Source organism: Amphiprion ocellaris, chromosome 5 (assembly GCF_022539595.1).
Source record: "Amphiprion ocellaris isolate individual 3 ecotype Okinawa chromosome 5, ASM2253959v1, whole genome shotgun sequence".
Taxonomy (NCBI): Eukaryota; Metazoa; Chordata; class Actinopteri; family Pomacentridae; genus Amphiprion; species Amphiprion ocellaris.
In genome coordinates, this window is record NC_072770.1 from 27282367 (window position 1) to 27301100 (window position 18734).

Consider the following 18734-nt stretch of genomic DNA (forward strand, 5'->3'; position numbering starts at 1 on the left):
AGATTTCAAAATGTTTCGCTGTAATCTGCCTTTTGTGTTACACTTTTAAAATGAAGACGCGCTGTAATGCTCTCCATAAGAGTTCTCAAGCACTGTTATGGAGGTTTTTGCTGAGTAATTATTTAACAAATCGTCTGTGAAATTAACACTGTCAGGTAAATTAAAAACAATTAATATGACTGATAGAAAATCCACGCTCAAACATTAACATTAAACATTAAAACTGTACATGTCAGACTCTGCTACTGTACCCGGTTCACATTAAAACGACAAGTCAATGACTACAACCACAGCACAGTTTTAGCCACAAAGAAACACTCACGAAAAACCAACACAGACCAACACACACACAGTTGCACAGAGAGGAGTAGCACTAACACTGGCACACACAGATCCACTAGCACAGCCATAGCTCCTGAGGAAGCAGCGTTCCCAGAGCGAGCGGCTGTGGTCTCTGCCAGCGAGTGTTAAGTTACCTCTGGGAAATCTCAGGCCAGCCAGCCCTATGAGTGGCCTTTATCCCTGCATGCATACATCAAAGGAAAAGGTGGGGATTACAGACTATACGAGCCCTCCTAACCAGATATCACATTTGTCTCTGTGTGCCCTTGTGGGAGGCGTTCAGATCATATTTTCGGTTACAATAGCATGGATGAAAACAAACAAAAAAAGGAACAGCAAGGTAAGGTCAGGGAATGCTGTGAGACTGTAGAAGAAATGCTAAGAAGAGTTACCAAAGGCCTGAGGTCCGGATGTGTCAGGATGTAGCCATTGTTCGTGATGGCAAATGCATATCCGTGGATCCCTAACTAGAAACAGAAAATGAGATCCATGAGGCAGAATGAAAAACTGCATATGAATACATTCTTTTAGCACACAACAGCTGATTGTACCATATGTTTGGGGATGAGCTTCATCAGCTCCTGCAGAGTGATGTCTGTTCCTACGACCCCCAACAGAATACCCTGGTTCTTCTGCATAAAAAGATGCAAAACACATAAACAACTTTAGATAAAAGCTGCATTAATATTCAGTCACTTTACCCTCTTATATGGCTCCACTGCTGTCTTTTAATGCGCATCCTTTCTGAACACTGCAGGTGCCAGCTGTTTCTACTGAACTTGGGAAATCTAGTTTTAGTCACTGTGCACCTGCATCCCATAATAATCTAAAGCCTGACTCATTTTATCCTTTGGGCAATTCAGGCATTTAATTTCATCTTATTTGATTTCTCGCTGCTCTTGTCTTAGTTGATTCACTTTATCTTAAATCTAAGTCACTCTCTTTATACTTAAAGGCTTTATTATATTTAGCTAATTTTCCCTCAGTTTTCTGTATTTGTATGCCTTCATGTTGTATTTATTTGTATCTTTGCTTGGTTATATTACCTCTAGTTTAAATAAAGTTTGACAGATTAACTGATTCAGTGGCATGAGATTAACCAGTGCAGTGAAAGTACCAATACCACAAAGTAAAAACTAAAAATACCCAATAAAAGTACATAAACAGGAACTTTTCACAGTTCAACCATATTTGCATATAACAGCTACAGACTGATTCCTTAGTGTTCACAACCCAAAAAACTGCTTGAAGCCCCTGATTTCATCTTTAACAAGTATCATATTTTATATTCTGATCATAGGTTTTATATAAAATGGAAAGTAACTATAATCTTTCAAACGAAACAGGAAAATGAAAAATACTCAAATAAAATACAGTTTACTTAAAACTATACTGAAGTAAATTCACTCACCGTTTCATTCTTTGTGCTGAAGACAGGCATGGCTACTGTTGTCATCAGACTTGGACCAGATTTGTCATTCAGCTGAAGAAATAAAATACATGTTTTATTGTTCAAGACTTCTCTTATTGATCACATTGATATCAATGTGTTCTCTATTACATTTAAGTCAAAAGAAAAAAGCTACATCTAATTGTTTTTACCTCTAAACAAAGCTGATTGGAAACATAATATATTCAAGCACCATTCATACACCTACATACAGTTTAAAATCCTTAAACGGCATTTCTTAATCAATACCTCTGAGGAACAAAAACCTGTTATATATAAATTAGGGCCGTCAAAATTATTGTTTGGATTGTGTAGGAGCAGTGTGAACTGGCACTAGAGGGGTGAATCTGGGACGGCAGAATTCACCATCTAGCCTCCTGGAGGTATTGTGGGACTAAATAGGTGAAACACCGTTGAAGGGAGGTTTCCACCTGATGACCCCCAGAGATGTTAGGGATCACTGCTCACTGGTGTGTACAGTGATGGGTCAGGGATCCTAGCTCTTTCATTGAGTGCACATCCTCTTTGTTTGGAGCACAAGTGTTTTGTGTTTAAATTAACTCTGGCAACGCATTTCAGGCAGTTTGTCCAAGTAGACTTGCCGTCGCGCATGCGCAAATGGGCAGTTGATCTGGTAGTGGGCAGTCTGTGGGCAGAACCAAGCAACTGGAAGATGGTAAACGGTAGGGCCCGACTGATTTATCGGCTGACCGATTAAATCGGCCTATTATAGCCCTTTTCAAAATAATTACCATCGGCTAGAGTTTTGCCGATTAAACGTCGATATATTCTTAATTTCTCATAAAACAATAAATGCTGTTAAGTTTCGGAGTCGTGCAGAATAACGTCCTTGCACCATTTAAGCTACAGCCAGGCAACATTACAGGAGTGGGCTGAGCTGACAGGTAATTTTAAAACAACATTGTGAAATTAACAGTGACTCAACAGGTCTCCTGTTTCAGTCAAGAGAAAAATCTGAAGTTAAAATGATTAACATCACTGTCTGTCTTCAGCAAATGTCATGATGTCACTCTTAGTTTTACTTTGTCAGAAAATACTAGAATGTGACACAGACTCACTGTGTGTGTTGTTATTCTAACATGAACCTTTAAAGGTGTTTAATAAACACATTAAATGCATATATATATATATATATATGATATTTAATTGTGATTAATCAAAATTAATCCACAGCAACCCTGTGATTAATCTGATTAAACATCTGAATCGTTTGACAGCACTAATATAAATTACATAATGCATGTCCATTTCCAAAAACAAAATGTTTTGTCTAATAATTCCTGCAATTTCGACTAAAAAAATAGTAATTACGAGGGCAATGCAAAAACAGTTAATTTTATTTACCTAGTGCAACGGCTAATCACCAATCTAATTAATATAAGATTAAAAAAAATTAATTAAAATTTAAATTGGATGAGCATGAGTCTCATGGGGAAAAACAGCCTCAGGATTTGTCTATAATAAAGGACTACAAAATTAGCTAAACGACACATGTAAAAGTTGATCTAGAAAATGCCAGACTCATTAAACAGAGAGAGACAGAAAATTAATGTGCAGGATTTGAATGTAGCCTCTAAACAACGTAGAATTAATGTAAATACTACGCTGGTCAAAGCTTCAACCACGTGAGGCCCATGTGCTCAGGAGGATGAAGGCTGACACACTTAAGCACAGGAGGGCTGTTAAAGTAGGTCTGCTACTCCCTCACCTCATGAGTTGATACAGCTGAGTGTCTGTGTCTGTGTGTGTGTGTGTGTGTGTGTGTGTGTGTGTGTGTTTGTGTGCGCGCATATGTGTGTGGTTGCTGTTCATTTGTGTATGTGCATGCATATGAGGTAAACGAGCTGTGAGCTGCTGTGTGTACAAGCCAACTTGACAAAATGAAGAATGGAGGCTCCTTAAATTCATCATAACACACAATGGAAGAGGAAACTGGACTGCTTTGGTCTTCACAAACACCTACACATACACACCCACACACACACACAGGTAAACCCATGGACGCCTAACCACCTCCACCCCCATCTCTCTCTCTCTCTCTCTCCCCCCCTTTTCTCTCCTTCTTGGTCTCTCCTCCAATGTCAGTTTTATTATGGGCTTTAGGAGATAAAGTGCAATGATCCACAGAATGATGAATGGTGTGTCTGAGGCTGAGATACAAGAGCACACACTCCAGAGGACAATCTCCCAGCCCTTTTGTGTGTGTGTGTGTGTGTGTGTGTGTGTGTGTGTGTGTGTGTGTGTGTGTGTGTGTGTGTGTGTGTGTGTGTGTGTGTGTTTGTTTTAGTGTGTGTTTTAGTGTGTTTTAGAGTGTGCATGCTCATTGTCTCCATACTGGAAAGCAGTACAATAAATGCTTCTCTACTGTTCCTGCCCCTCAGAGGGAAGAGCCTCCTACTTTAGACTTCCTCAAAAATGTTGAAATGATGTTGAAAAGGAAGGAACAATGAGCAGATATTTAACCTCAAGTCACTTCTGCTTTAGACAGTACCACTCAAATTTGCTGAGTCTGAATGGAGACTTTCAGTCCTTTGCCCACAGTCTCTACTTTAGAATTATCCTCACAGCATCTAATTCTAACACAAGTTAACAAACAGAACATGCTGATGCGATCGCATGCAGATATTTACCTTATGAGCCTGAGAAAGCTGACGCAAAAGGAAAAACACATAAAGATTGAACCGTCAGTGAATTCACGTTTGCACTTTCCACATTGACTTTGTGGACACAGATGTACATTAGGAGGATGATCCACGGAGATTAATGAAGCTCATAATGAAGAATCATTCTAGCAGCATAAAGAGTAATGACATGAGATCAGACACACACGTGCACACTCAGTGTACAATACAGGGATGGACAAAGTAACATGAGCACCTCACAACACCATGTAATGCTGGATAGCAACACCACGAACTATAATCATCTGAGACTGGAATCAGTTGAACTGCATTCTGCTGTCAGAGATTCCTGTTATTTTCTCAAGCATGCAGATGCATTAGCATAGACATGTATATTGGATATATTAATACAAAGTAATGACATGGAAACAGACTTAAGCAAGGATTTAAATCATTGTAACATACTCACAGCACTGTCTACATAAGCTTCAGTCCACACTGTGTCGTGCTCGTGATCGATAACCTTCGGGCGGCTCATGACGTGAAGATACCTCATCACGTTCTCCTGGACATCAGCTAAGGTGGAGATCTGACTGAAATATCCTGCAATAAAACACACACATGGACCCCAAAATCAAAAACCTTGATTCCAACAACAGTAAACTTATCCTCCACATATTTAACAAAGCAAATTGAAAAATCTAAATTCATATCCAGTGGTTGAAGATACTGTACTTAAGTGAAATTGTGCTATTACAATGTGGAGTGCTCCTCCTGCATCTAAAACTTAAATTTTGCTGTGCAAAAGTGCTATCAACAACCAAAGTCTTAGATTTTAGAAAAACTTAACATTCAGACAAACTGAGGTCCTAAGTCCAAGATCCCTCAGTGCTTTCCTTTTGAGCAGATACCAAGAAATTAGATCTCTGAACCTTTTAAATTATTATTCAGATTTTTCATGTTAACAGTCACACAAGTAATCAATTATATTTTCCATAAATTACAGTTTTCTACAAAAAGGCTGGCATGTGCTGCTCTAAGATAGTGAGAAGTAATACAGCTTTAACATTTTGTATCTAAACATAATGGAATCAGCTTACAAAATACCCACAGTATGTACATATTTAAAAGACTTACTCCCAATTTAATATACACCCCAAAACCTTAAAAAAGGATAATGGTATCTACTGAAATCAGTAAAATCCAGAATAGAATCAAAAGGGACCAGAGCGATTTCTCTCAGATGCTACTTTATGTATATTCTGCATTATTTGATTAATATTAATGATAATGAAGGTGGAGTTAAGTTTAATGTATGTCTGTAGGATTGAAAAATTCCTGGCTCTCACTACTTGTATGTAAATTACATTTAAAATGGCATCAGATGGAAACTCAGTTCTTAAAATTGAAAACTTTGTGGGAGTACTTTGCTACTTTCTACATCGGCTGATGTCCCCAACATTACTGCACTTTACTGAACTCCTATACAGCAACTTTCCAGTGCTTCAGCTTAGAGAGACTCAGGAATGATTTGACTCGATGTCAGCTCCTGCCGCTGCTGACAATGTTTCTCATCGGACACACAAGGTTATTTCACAGTGGGTGTCTGTACGGGGAAGGAGGTTTGGGGCTTGTCATTCCACAATCCCTCTGTGATCTGTTTTCCTGGCTGTGACTTTCCCTTCCAGAGGGCACTCATCCGGAGCGCTGACACGTGGGAGCCATCAGCAGTGAGCAGCCATGAGGTAGACACTGACAGGAAGAAGGATTAGAGCAGATTGACCTCTGACCCCCCCCAAGTGCCACTTCATTGCCTCTTGGCAGAAAGAGTCTGAGGCAACACAGGCACATGCATGCACACACAAAAATACACATCCTCTATCACATTAGTGTGCAGAAACATCACATCAGATGCTGTTCTACGCTCTGATACGAAGCTGTCATGGAATTTGTTTATCAAAAAGTCTCCAACCTTTGTTGGCACAAGCCATCCATTTGAGGTTATCAGCAAACGCAGACTCTCTACCGATCAGGTAGGGGAATATCCGCACCTGTGTAAAGGACACATAGATGTCAACGGTTTCAAAGAAGGAAGGATTTTTTTTTAAAAAAAACATGCAAAGTGATGCATCTCCTCAGTGCTTCATCTTCCTGTCCTGATTCTATCTGGCTGTGGAGCAAGAGGTTTTCACAACCTTGTGAGGAAACACTTGGTGTTTCACTGCCTTTCTTTCTTTCTTTCTGGCCAGTCTATTTCAGTTTGCTTTTTTTTTTTTTTTTTTAAGTTTACGCAGGTGAATTCAATTAACTTTGTTTTGCTGGGGTTTGAGCATGAGGGCATGAGCAACTGTCCTTTTAGAGAACACTGCATGACACTGTCAGACCTGTGCGGCTCATTGGCTCCAGATGCTTTGCTAAGCATATAGAAAACACTGAATGGCTGCCATATAGCGACCCTCGGGGTGTATGGGTGGGATGGAGGAGGGGTACCCTGCCAAACACTGCCCTATGTTCTGCCAAACACTGCCAACACACATATGCTTGATAGGACTGAACAAAAGCCCCTGAGCTGTTGCTTTTATTGCTCTGTGAATAGCACAGCAGTTCATTTCATTTCAATTGCATTTCGGTTGTACAAAGAGAGCCTAACAAAAGACTTCAAATCCAAGTCCAGGAAGAGGTGTGAGGAGAACACACCAGCAGGGTTTGGGGAGCAAAGCCCTTTGAGACTGAGCGGCTTGTACATGCACTGCCCTTGAAAGTAGTTTATTTCTAATGTTTTATTCTTCATGGGGGAAATATTGCACCGTAGTGTGTCAACGCATTGGAAAACATCATACTGACATGGATTTTACATTTCAGTGTTATGAGTGGTAATGAAGTAAGAAACCAATTCCTCAGAACATCAGACAGGAGCTCCAGCTGGCATGTAGTTTTAAAATCTACATCTATCCCTGATGCAAGAAAACTGCAGCGCGAGCAGAAAATGTACTGGAAAAAAGACGTAAGTTAAGCACCGTGTAGAACAGAAAAGAGAGACGAAGAGGGAGGCAGGGAGGGAGATCAAGACTCACCTTTCTTTCAGGCCAGTTGTACTTCTCAAAGACGTCATCGTACATTTCAGTAGCCCCATCAGTCACAAGCATTATGGCCTGGCTGCACACACTGCCACGTCCAGTCTGATTAAACTGCAGTAAGAGGGAAAACACATGAGGATATGCAGAAAACAAAAAACAAATTAAATGTATTATTTATATCAGACAGAGACAACATCTTTGTGTGATCATGATGCCTGCGACACCTCAGTCAGTAAGCTTCAAGTAATGTTTAAGTAAACAAGCCTGAATAATGTGGTGCAATTTATTCTGATTCCAGAAGATGCAGTAATTAAGTGTTGATTGACCTGTAACTGACTAAATGTGGAGAGACAGAGGAGCGTGTAGTGACACAATCACAGGACAAATCCTGCTGAGCACATCTGCTCCTAAATCACTCAGGCCAGACATCAGGAGGCCTTTCCTCACACATACACATAAGTATACTGCTGCAGTACCACATTTGAAGCTAATGTAATAAGTTGTGTTTGTGACAACTAGTCCACTGCTGCAATAGTAGTCTTAGGTGTCTTTTAAGTCTGTATAACATAACACAATGTAAGGTTCTGTCTAATAATACAACAAAATTTTGCTATTTAATCACGTGTGGAATTAATGAATGAATAAATTAAGATAGTGCCAAATATGATCACCACACTTGAATGTAATGAAATTACAGATTTTTTAAAGTACTTTTAAAAGTATGTAAACCTGTAGGATTAGCTGGGAATTTAAAAGTGAAAATAGAATCAGGTGTTTTCAACCAATAACATGACAATCGGGTGGGTTCTCTGTTTTATTTACAGAACAGAACTTTACCAAAGTCTGTTCTTCACAACATGTTTGAGGAAATGTATTTCCACAAATCATTATGGCATGAGCAAAGGAAATTTCTGAGGACATCCGAAGAAGAGTTGTTGGTGCTCATCATGCTGGTCAAAGTTACAAAAAACATCTGTAAAGAGTTTGGATTCCACCAATACACAATCAGAATCAGACATGTGATAGCCTCCACAGGACCACCAAAGATCACTCCATAAACAAGTTGAGTTACAGAGAAACAAAGGATAACTTCTGAGCAGCTAAAGGCCTCTCTCATGTTGGCTAACGTTAATGTTCATGAATCCACCATCAGATAAACACTGAACAACAATGATGTGCAAGGCAGGGTTACAAGAAGAAAGCTACTGCTCTCTAAAAACAACATCACTGCTTGTCTGCAGTTTGCTAAAGTTCAGGGGGACAAGCCAGTAGAAAAGGAAAAAAAATGTTTTGTTGGATGGAGGAGAACAAAATAGAACTTCTTGTTTCAAAAGAGAAGCATTACACTTGAAGAAAGGAAAACACTGCATTCCAGCATAAGAACTTTATCTTATCTGTGAAACATGGTGGTAGTTTTGTTTCCTCCGGGTTGGGATGGTTGGCCAAATTATATCAGCAAATTCTAAAGGAAAATGTGAGGACATCTGTCTGTAAACTGAATCTGAGAAAACTGGTCATGCAGCAAGACAACAACCCTGTGCACACAAGTCATTCAAATAAATAATGGTTAAAGAAGAAGAAAGAAGTGGTCATTTTGAAATGGACAAGTCAAAGTCTTGACAATAATCCAGTAGCAGTGTTGTGTAAGGCCCTGAAATAAGTGCTTCTTGTGAGGAAACCCACCAACATCCCAGAGTTGAAGTTGTTCTATTCAGAGAATTGGACTAAAATTCCTCCAAGCTGATGTGCAGGACTGATCAGCTGTTACTGAAAACATTTAGTTGCAGTTATTGCTGCATGGAGGTCTCATTAGATTTTGGAAGCAAAGGGTCACATACACATTACATCACTTTCCTCCATAAATGTATGATCAGCTTAATATTTTTGCTTCATTTGTTCAACTGGCACTTGTGTGATAATCTGATGATATTTTAGATCGTATTTATGCAGAAACATAGAAAAGGGTTCAGAAACTTTCAAACACCGCTGTACCTTCTGAGAAAAAGGCCTATAAAGAACTTTATCCAGTGCATCCCTCCTACAGTCTGTGGCTGCTTTTTGTCATGATGGACAGTGGAGGGTTGACAGCTGACCTGAGCTCTTGTGCTGCTGAGTCTAAAAGCCTTCTGCTAGGCCTTTGTTTGAGTGCATATTAGGCAATTTGTTTGAGAACCCTAAGTGAATAATAAATAAATAAATAAGAATTTGTGAATATAAATGTTAATTATAAAGATGTAATCAATAACGGGGACCATTAGGTAATTGATGCTGATAAAATCTAATCAATCCCAAACCCTTGCAGCCAGAGAGTTAGAGAGTTAAATCAATGTTCTTGTTTTTATAGAAGAAAAAAGGAAAATCACCCAACTAATGAATGGATTTTAGATTTTGTGATGGTGAGAAATTTACTGTTTAATGGTTCTTTCATATCCGAAGCATTTTAGAGGCAAAAGTCTGTGCATTCTGCATTACAGCACAAGCAGCCTAAGACTCGATATAAATGCTGCAGTGCTCATCAAGTGAGTTTCTTTTCGATTTGCTCGCTGATAGGCTGCATTCTGACTTCATTCACAGGCAGCAGTGCAACAAAGAATTTCAGCGGTGGGCTACCGGCTACCTGATTACCATATTCATTGCGGGGCTTTAATTAATCTGACAAATGCAGAGGTAAAAGCTGCGCTCCCTCAGCTTCAGCAGCACCGCCAAAGCTTGCCTGAAAACAGGGAGATAAAAGAAGTGCGGCGTGGCTCCTGGCCTTATCTGCTTTGTGTTCCAATCAGCGGCGTTATTAATCATTGACATTAATTAGGGCCATTAATCACGCTTCAGAATAGATGTGTCTGTGTTTGGAGGGCGGAACGGGGGATAGCAATGGAGCATTTCGACAGGCGACACACCTTCCAAATGCTCAAATATATTAGAGTGGAGTGTGTTACTTTTTATGATTAGCTGAGAACATGCAGAGTGTTGTACTTGAACACTTTCTGTCAGTGGGAACAAATGTGGCTTGTAAAAGGAAAGTTTTCCTTCTGTTCTGGTCAAGTGGAGTCCTTGAGTTAAATGAGAACGAAATTTATTGGCAATATCTGGGCCCGTGCACAAATTCATTATCTGTATGTCAAATGAATCCATAAAATAAAATAAGTTAATCATTCTGTATAAAATTAGGAAAACTAATAGTGCAGCATTGTCACATAATCAGTAAGCAGTAAATAATAACTTAGCTGAAGTTATGAGAAGGATTTATGTTTGAACAGCTTGCTCATTAAACTGACAGTCACAGTTTGCTGTAGTGGAACTTACATCACTGAGGATTGTGAAAGCTTCACTCAGAGCTTCACCCAGCAGCCCGATCCCTTTGGCAAACAGCTTGTCCAGGTGTTCACGGAAATGCTGACAGATCACCACAACAGTGGAAAAGAAAGGTTTTAAAAATTAATCGCACAGATTCAACCTGATGCAAGCAATGTAAATTCGTCAGTTGGAATAGGGACTCACGTCTTTATTGGCTCTGTCAGCCCGGACCAGCGTACCGTTCAAACAAGGCTCCACGTAGTGAATCTCCTGATTATACTGTGAAGATAAAACATTTACATTAAAGAGAATTAAGTAAGTAGTCTTTGTTTTTCGAGGAACATGACTGAAAATCAATCTGACAGAAACATCTAAAAGTTTCTCATTTAAGTAATAGACGGCTAGAGACTAAGAATATAGTGAAATATCAGACTTATTGACTTTAAACGTACTGCAATGATGTTGAAGAAGTCGTCATCTCCCAGTGTGTCTAATATGGAGGAGACAGTCTGTCTGGCGATGGTCAGCCGCAGCCCCTTCATGCTTCCACTAACATCAACTAAGATCACAACATCTTTGGGAGACGTAGCTGCCTGGATGTACCTGTGATGTCGAGTTACATTACTCACTTACAGTCATAAGGGAGATGTAGAAATGTAAATAATTTCCTTTACAAACCGTATGTTGTGGAGGCTTACCATTTCCGATTTCTGCAGTCAAAACCAATGACACCGTGCTCATCTGGATGCCACTTCACTCCTGAGGGACAGATCAGGAAGGAAATGAAGAGATGAAAAACAAAGAGGCGTAAAAAAACAAGCACACTAACAGAGAATATTTGATATTTAACAGTCTCTCAGTGAGGCCCATCTGGAGCACACAATATGCTGAACAACAATATAAACACAGCCTCAAATATTTTATTAAGTTCTATCTATTCTCTTTAACATTGGGGAATAAACATTTGCTGTTCCAACACACAACATGTCTACAACAGAATGATGTCATTAAATTGCAAATAACACACTATACTGGAAATGATCAGATGGACAGTGGGGTCACAGAGCAGAAGTCACAATTCAGTAATGAATTGAATCCTCTTCTAACCAGATCAATAGAAATGAGATCTGAAAGTTTTTCTCCAAGTCAGAACAGAAGACCATTTTCCTGCTGCCTTTATATTACTGGTCAGAGTAGTTCCACTAATGTAAAGATATTAGAGATCCTAAATCACAGGCTTCACCCCTCATTTGAAACATTATAGTTTCTACTACATATTGACAGATTTGCTGAACACAAAATTATCATCATTGTACGGATTTACTGTAAAATAAAACTGGCAAGACTGGTAATATACTACATTATAAATAAAAACATCTGAATTTTAAGGGGGTATTCTGTGTGCTCTATAGCTGTCTGAAGAATATCAGACTGAGGAACATGTTTCTTCATTATGATGAACACTCTCACTGTGGTTTGTTGTCCTGAGTCTCTCCCACATTCACCATCCTGCTGCAGTAAACTCACATGTGCACCAAATGTGGATTAATCAGTGACTGAAAACTGTCACCACAAATCTGCATTTGCTTCAAACTGCTGTCACACGTTTAATGATTTATGTGTTTGGTAGCAGCTAGAGAGTTTAGGGGACAGAATCGTGCAGCTAAAAAGTACTAGGAGATGCACTAAAGCACTGGTGGCTTCGGTTTTTTTAATGCCATTTGTTGAAAATGAAGAAAAATTCACAGTAATTCCTTGTCTTTTAAAACCATACTTTTACTCATGAAATATGACAACTCTGCATTTACTTAGATTTGGATTTTCTCTCCCCTTTAAAGAACATGACCAAAACAAAAAGTAACAATATCACAAGTTTTTATCTCATCTCAGCTGCTTCGCTTCAGCACTACAGTCTAACAACCAAAGGCTGTTCCTCAGTTCAGTATGGCTGTAGACCAACACCAGCAAATTCTGATTAATTGCAGTCTGTATATATGCATCCTCTCTGATGGTCTGTAAAATTACAACATTAGCCAAATTACCCTTTTAGTAATTCTAAATCATTTGTTCTGATCTGGGTTTTTTTCTGCACTGAGGGCTGACAGCTCCCATGGGACGACAATCCTCTCTCACTCACTCACTCACTCACTCACTCACTCACTCACTCACTCACTCACTCACTCACTCACTCACTCACTCACTCACTCACTCTCACTCTCACACACACACACACACACACACACACACTCACCGGGGTACTGCCTGAAGAAACCTTTGGCGCTCCCAAAGTACTGCCAGATCAGTGTCGGATCTCTTTCAAAATTATCCACAAACACTTTATTCAGGGCCTCAGACCAGTAAACTCCATTCACTATGTCGGGATCTGAGGAGGACAAAGGGAAGAGAGACAGACAGGGAGACAAGTAAATTAAACGGTGATAATGGTAACCATCCTGGTCACCATTACTGAGTGCATGGTTGACCTTTGTCCCTTATTGACCTCCCTTGAAGGAGACACAAAGCCAGCGACTAAATCATCGCCTCTCCTCCTGCTGCTGGACCAGCCTCCCTTTGTGCTGCCAACACAGAGTTATGGGGAGTCCATTACAGCCAAACAAAAGCCACCCAGGCGCTACACAAGGAGAGGTGACAACAAGAAGCAGCCACCATATGAGCAGCACCTTTCCAGAGAGCTCTGCAGTTGCTCTCCTTTCTTTATGTCGGGGCTCTTATCGATCCCCCAACTCCGCTTTTCCCTCCAGCCGGTGACACTGATACAGCTCCAGCTACCGTTTCTCACTTTCACCACTTACTTTCCTCCCTCCCTCTCTCCTCCCCATTCATCAGCTTAAATAACGCTCATATAATCGGGCCTTTCGACTGGCTGCAGGGGTTCTCACCTTTGTTGTACATGTTGGTGGGCACCTGAACCACGCTGAGGCTCAGGTTGACAGAGAGGTTGTTAAAATGGTCATTGGGCTCCAGGAGGAACTCTCCTCCCAGCTCCACGTTATTTCCCTCCTCGTCCACTTCATTGATGAGCACAGCGTTGAAGTACTCGTACTAACAAAAAAAAAAAAAAAAAAAAAAAGAAGTGAAAGCAGCAAATGTTAGACATACATGTGTGTTACCTGCAGCCTGCAGAGGCAGCAAGAGAGCAGATAGAAGATTTTTGTAACATAACAGTGATCTTCATTTATGGCAATATTTAAAGTACAGGTTCACATTTTTAAAATATATCTTAAGACAATTTATATGTATTGAAATCAGGGCAAAATAAACTGTCCTCAATCAAGTATTTATCTTCAAAAGTAGCAATATTTTGATTATGAAATCCCTCCAACAAGTTTACTTGCTAAGTTATGGCAGAAACACGAATATGGAATTCAGGACTGGGTTTTTTTTTCCACCAACTTCATTCATATAAGGAAATGATTCAAATTAGTAAAGGATCCCTTCGTAATCTATAAGGACAGAAGGAATGTCCAAATATCTGTTTTAATGGACAAACAGCTATGTGAATATTGCTTTGTGGCAGAGTTGAAAAATATGAAGGAATTCTTTCTTAGTCAGATTGTATGTTTTCCTAAGAGATGTTAGAATTTAATCAAAATGTCATTATCAAAAACAGTAATACGTGTTTGATCTGCATCTGGTCGCTGAGGATTGCAAACCATCACTTCGGAAACAATGTAATCAGAGATGAATAAGAGGGTAAAAGAAGGAAAAGCACAAAAATAAATAGATGCCATATTAAAGCTAAAATATTTCCACATTTTGTGAGAATTAAAGTTTTGTTCTTGCAGTTTTATTGAATTTCTCTTCTTTTTAAAATACACTTAAAAGACTGCAGTTGTTAGTGATGTCTAAGAAGATGAGCAACGTGGACTTCAAGACTACGAGGAGAAAACTGTTGGCTGCTTAAAGTGAAGCCCAACAGTTTTCCTGTCCTGTCCTTCACCGCCTGCCGCTGCAGAAGAAAGACTACTTCATCCCATCTGAGCGGCCTCTCTGTGGCCTCTGGTCCTCATTGTCTATCACTGAGAGAGAAAGAGAGGGGAGAGATGGAGGGAGAGAGAGGGAGGGATGGGTGATGGACTGTACAGCATCATTCTCGGGGGAGGCCGAGCGGGCATCACCATCAAGCAGCCGCTGACAGCTCATACCACGCCTGAGCAGCTCTCTGACGAGCTGCGGCGGCGGGGGGGAGGACGGGGGAGAGCTGGGGAGGGGGAGCAGTCGGGGGGAGAAACGTGCACCCTCAGCAGAACTGAGTGCTGTAGAGAGGCACGTTAACCACCAGGGTTATTACTGTAGAGCAGGCCATGGGACACTGCAGCTCTCCGAGACGGCCCACTGACTCTTACACCACTGCAGTTAGCTGTGAGGCCGTACTGCACAGATCTGTCCTCCATTACAGGCTGCTGGGCCTCAGTGCAACCAGAAATGGTGGATCTCACTCAGATTTATTCTGTTATACAGGCCCTGACTCATCCTGCATGTACTGTAACTATCAGCTGCATAGAATCGTACTTGTTCTGCAGCTATCTCCTTCTGTTGTGGAAATTGTTCGAGACGTGTGCTTAAAACTGTGTGGTTATTGAAAAAATCAAGCAAATCATCTGTACTGTAATTCATTTAGAATATTCCCTGAAATCATCTGATTTAGTTGCATAATCTCATAGGAGTGCTGTTATAGAAACACAAATCTTATGATATTCAGAAACTCCTTTTTTAGTATCGTGCTGACAGCAGTTAATTCAGAAATTTCAAAAGCACATCTTAAACTTCTTAAACATACTCCTCTGATTCATTTTTTTACACTAAAGCAAGCAAGAAATCCTATCTGCCACTGTTTTTGTTAAATGATTCTTATATTTTTTAAGAACAAACAAAAGCAGAACTTTAGGCCTTTAATTTATAGCTGCAGAAGGTTTTAGTGGAAATATTAAAGAAGATTTAAGGGCACACAAACAACATTCTGTTCAAATAGTTTTAATTCCACTGGTGTCATCTCATTTATTTGAAAAAGGGAATGCAACTTTGAAACATTGCTCATTTTTAGAATCTGTTAAAGACCTTTTCTGGGCCTTTTGACATAAACTATTCTGTTAACAAACACCAAAGCAAAGCAGATTAGAGTGAGTGAAAATCTGAGGTACAAACCAACTTTGTGTTGCGCCGCTAGATCTGATCTGCAAGGCCTGGAACCGCAGGCGAGACTGAGGTCAGCGCAAAACATCCGACTGTCCTGACACCAAGCAGCTGAGATAAGAGCAGCCGGCTTTTATCTCGCTGTGGTCAGTGAAATGGTGCGTGAAAAATGTGTGGTGTCAGAGGAGGCGAGCTTGGCTAAATGATGCCACGAGGAGTAATATCATGACATCCCATCATTATCGCAGGTGGAAATTGAATTTTCCTCATTATTTTTATGGCTTTTAGGGGGGAAATGTATGCGTGATATTGTGCACAATAACTGCCAAATGCTTGAATAAAAACGTTAAAACAGCTTTTGTCTATCAAGAATGTGCAACAATTGAACCCTAACTCTGAGAGCTCCAGGAAAGACACAACTGCATTTCTTTTTTTGGAAAAGAATAAAGAAATGTCCAGTTGTTCTTATCACTGAAGCTCTTAGGATTTCTTTGATCGTGATGACTGAAAATCTACAGAGAAAATGTAACCCTTTTAAACACCGTTTCCCCCTCCATGTAATATAGAGAATACAAAAATGACTGGGACGCCTCTTTTAAAATGCAACACAGACAGATGGATATCTGCTCAGAGTAAGATGTAAAAAAGAAAATCAACGCAGCTGTCACAAAACTACATTAAACTAAAAGAACAACGTCTAAATATCTCTGGAGACAATGGTTATGACAAAAACATAAAGAATTTAATCAGCACACATGTAATATTTGTGGAGTCCACATGTACATTTTCTGATTTAAGGAGAGATTTCAAACAGTCCCTATAAAGATGCAATCTGGAGAAGATGCATATCTTACTTTATTTTTTTTAAACAGTGCAATGAAATTCTGACTATAATGAAAATATAGGAAATGCCAAAAATCCTCAACAGCATTGTGCTTTAGAGGAAGGAATCCATGTGCACCTAGATATGTGGAGGTATTTAAACCTAAGCAAAGTCTTTCAAAGGATCAAATTCAAAAAATGTGGCCAATGTTCTCTTCCCTGTTGTATTTTTTGGTTTAAAGGTAACATATAGCAGTGTGGTTAGGGCTGTGTGAACAGCAGAGAAACGCGCAGCGAACAAGAGGACTGAATGTATTCATATGATGTAAATGCTTCTATTAACTGTAAAGTGCTGCCGTTATTTCAGTGTTTTGTTGCTCGACTGGGTTTCCAATCTAGAGCCACGAAAGTGAAACAATGCGCCACGCAAAAGAGTTTCATTTATCTTTGTCCACTGGACAGAGAGAGAGAGGGAGTGAAGGAGAGCGAAGTGCTGCATTCCCTCTGCAGAGACTGAGGGAGCTGGAAATCCGCAATGAGAGCCGCTAAATAATGTCCTGAACAGAGGCAGAGCACACGAGCAGACCCTGTGAAATATAATTAAACTTAGAAGGACAGCAGGTCCTTTTCTTTCTACTGGTTTTCCTTCTACACGTCCACCCAGCAATGCGCCATCCTCTGAAAAATGCACAAAGCATTTCACCTGCAGCAGGTTTTAATTCTGCATGCAGAAGGTGGTGGATCTCAATCTCCATTTAGAGTCACTCACTTACTGTAGGTGAAAGTTATGGCGCCCGACGTGCGTTTGAGCTACGATTCCACTTAAAAACAGTCCGTGTGAGTTATTGCAGTTTGATGGCGCCGCAGCCTTCGATGTGTGCGCCATTGCTTATCAAAGAAACATTATGTATCAAAGTGCTGACGGGACACCGGAGTGAAGGACGATGCCAACGCAATTAAAGACTTTTAGGGCCTATTACCCTTCTCTCACCTTGCAGCGCCGCTCCTCCCCTGACCAGCTAAAAATGATTCATCCAACACAATGACGCATCACATTTTTAATAATTTGCACCCCTCGTTTCTTTCACTTTTTTTTTTATCTTCCTCTCTTTTGTCCGGGCCTCACCTGCAGGTCTGGATTATCCTCATGCTGATGGTGCGCTTCTTCTGCTGCCTCCACCAGCCGCTGAGAGGAAGGGAAAGCAGGTTAGCAAGAGTTATTACGCACAATATAACGTGCATAAAATAAACTATTCCATTCCAAAATAGGTAACAGTACCAGCGGTACAGGGTGCATTTCTTTAAAACTTCCTTGAACTCCCACAGTACTGCTTTTTTCCCCCATTCCTCAGACTTGGTTTTTACACGTTACTCTGCAACAAATCTCAACAAATGTGCCTCCGCTGAAGAGGAACAGGACAGAGGCGCGTTGCCAGACTTTCGATTAATCTTTGGATGAAACCATGTGAAGCTTTTTGGACTGTCCAGGATTCAGCGTTCCAAAAATCGAGTCTCTCTTCCCTCTTGGCAATCCTTAGAGATTTTTTTTTTTTAAGATATGCATAAAATGTAGGCCACTACTGTGGAGCGCAGCTGCAGGATGATTGATGGAGGCACGTTGGAGCGGGATTCTAATGCTGTGCGCCACAGCAGCGGGAACTTCTGTAATAACTCGATTCCGGAACAAAAAAAAAAAAAAAAAAAAGTGCTTGGCTCCGTGCATTTCTGGGGGAAATGCCACCTAAACGCTACAGTCACTCTCGCCTTCCGAGCCAAGCAGGTAATTAACATCTGTCAACATGTGTCAAAATAACTGCTTCATAAACACAACTGAGGCTTTTCCTGCGACTGCAGAGCGGCGCCGGACAAATTCAATTGACCTCATGGCGAGTTCTTGTGTCGTCAGCAGATGGCAAATAAAAACATCATGAAATAAATAGAATGCTTTCTGAT

At 40.3% G+C, this 18734-nt stretch overlaps 1 protein-coding gene across 1 annotated transcript in view; it reads right to left on the reverse strand.

Moving 5' to 3' along the window:
- Positions 1-18734, reverse strand: part of LOC111571956 (voltage-dependent calcium channel subunit alpha-2/delta-3-like) — a 34992-nt gene that overhangs the window by 8489 nt on the left and 7769 nt on the right. The window contains exons 6-19 of the mRNA XM_055010996.1: positions 17908-17967; positions 13706-13868; positions 13057-13188; positions 11504-11564; positions 11258-11408; positions 11010-11084; positions 10815-10904; positions 7509-7622; positions 6407-6485; positions 4904-5037; positions 4444-4461; positions 1754-1825; positions 894-974; positions 735-809 (exon numbers count right to left, since the gene is read on the reverse strand). Of these exons, the coding sequence (XP_054866971.1) occupies positions 735-809; positions 894-974; positions 1754-1825; positions 4444-4461; positions 4904-5037; positions 6407-6485; positions 7509-7622; positions 10815-10904; positions 11010-11084; positions 11258-11408; positions 11504-11564; positions 13057-13188; positions 13706-13868; positions 17908-17967 (1305 nt within the window). The remainder of the gene's footprint in view (positions 1-734; positions 810-893; positions 975-1753; positions 1826-4443; positions 4462-4903; positions 5038-6406; positions 6486-7508; positions 7623-10814; positions 10905-11009; positions 11085-11257; positions 11409-11503; positions 11565-13056; positions 13189-13705; positions 13869-17907; positions 17968-18734) is intronic.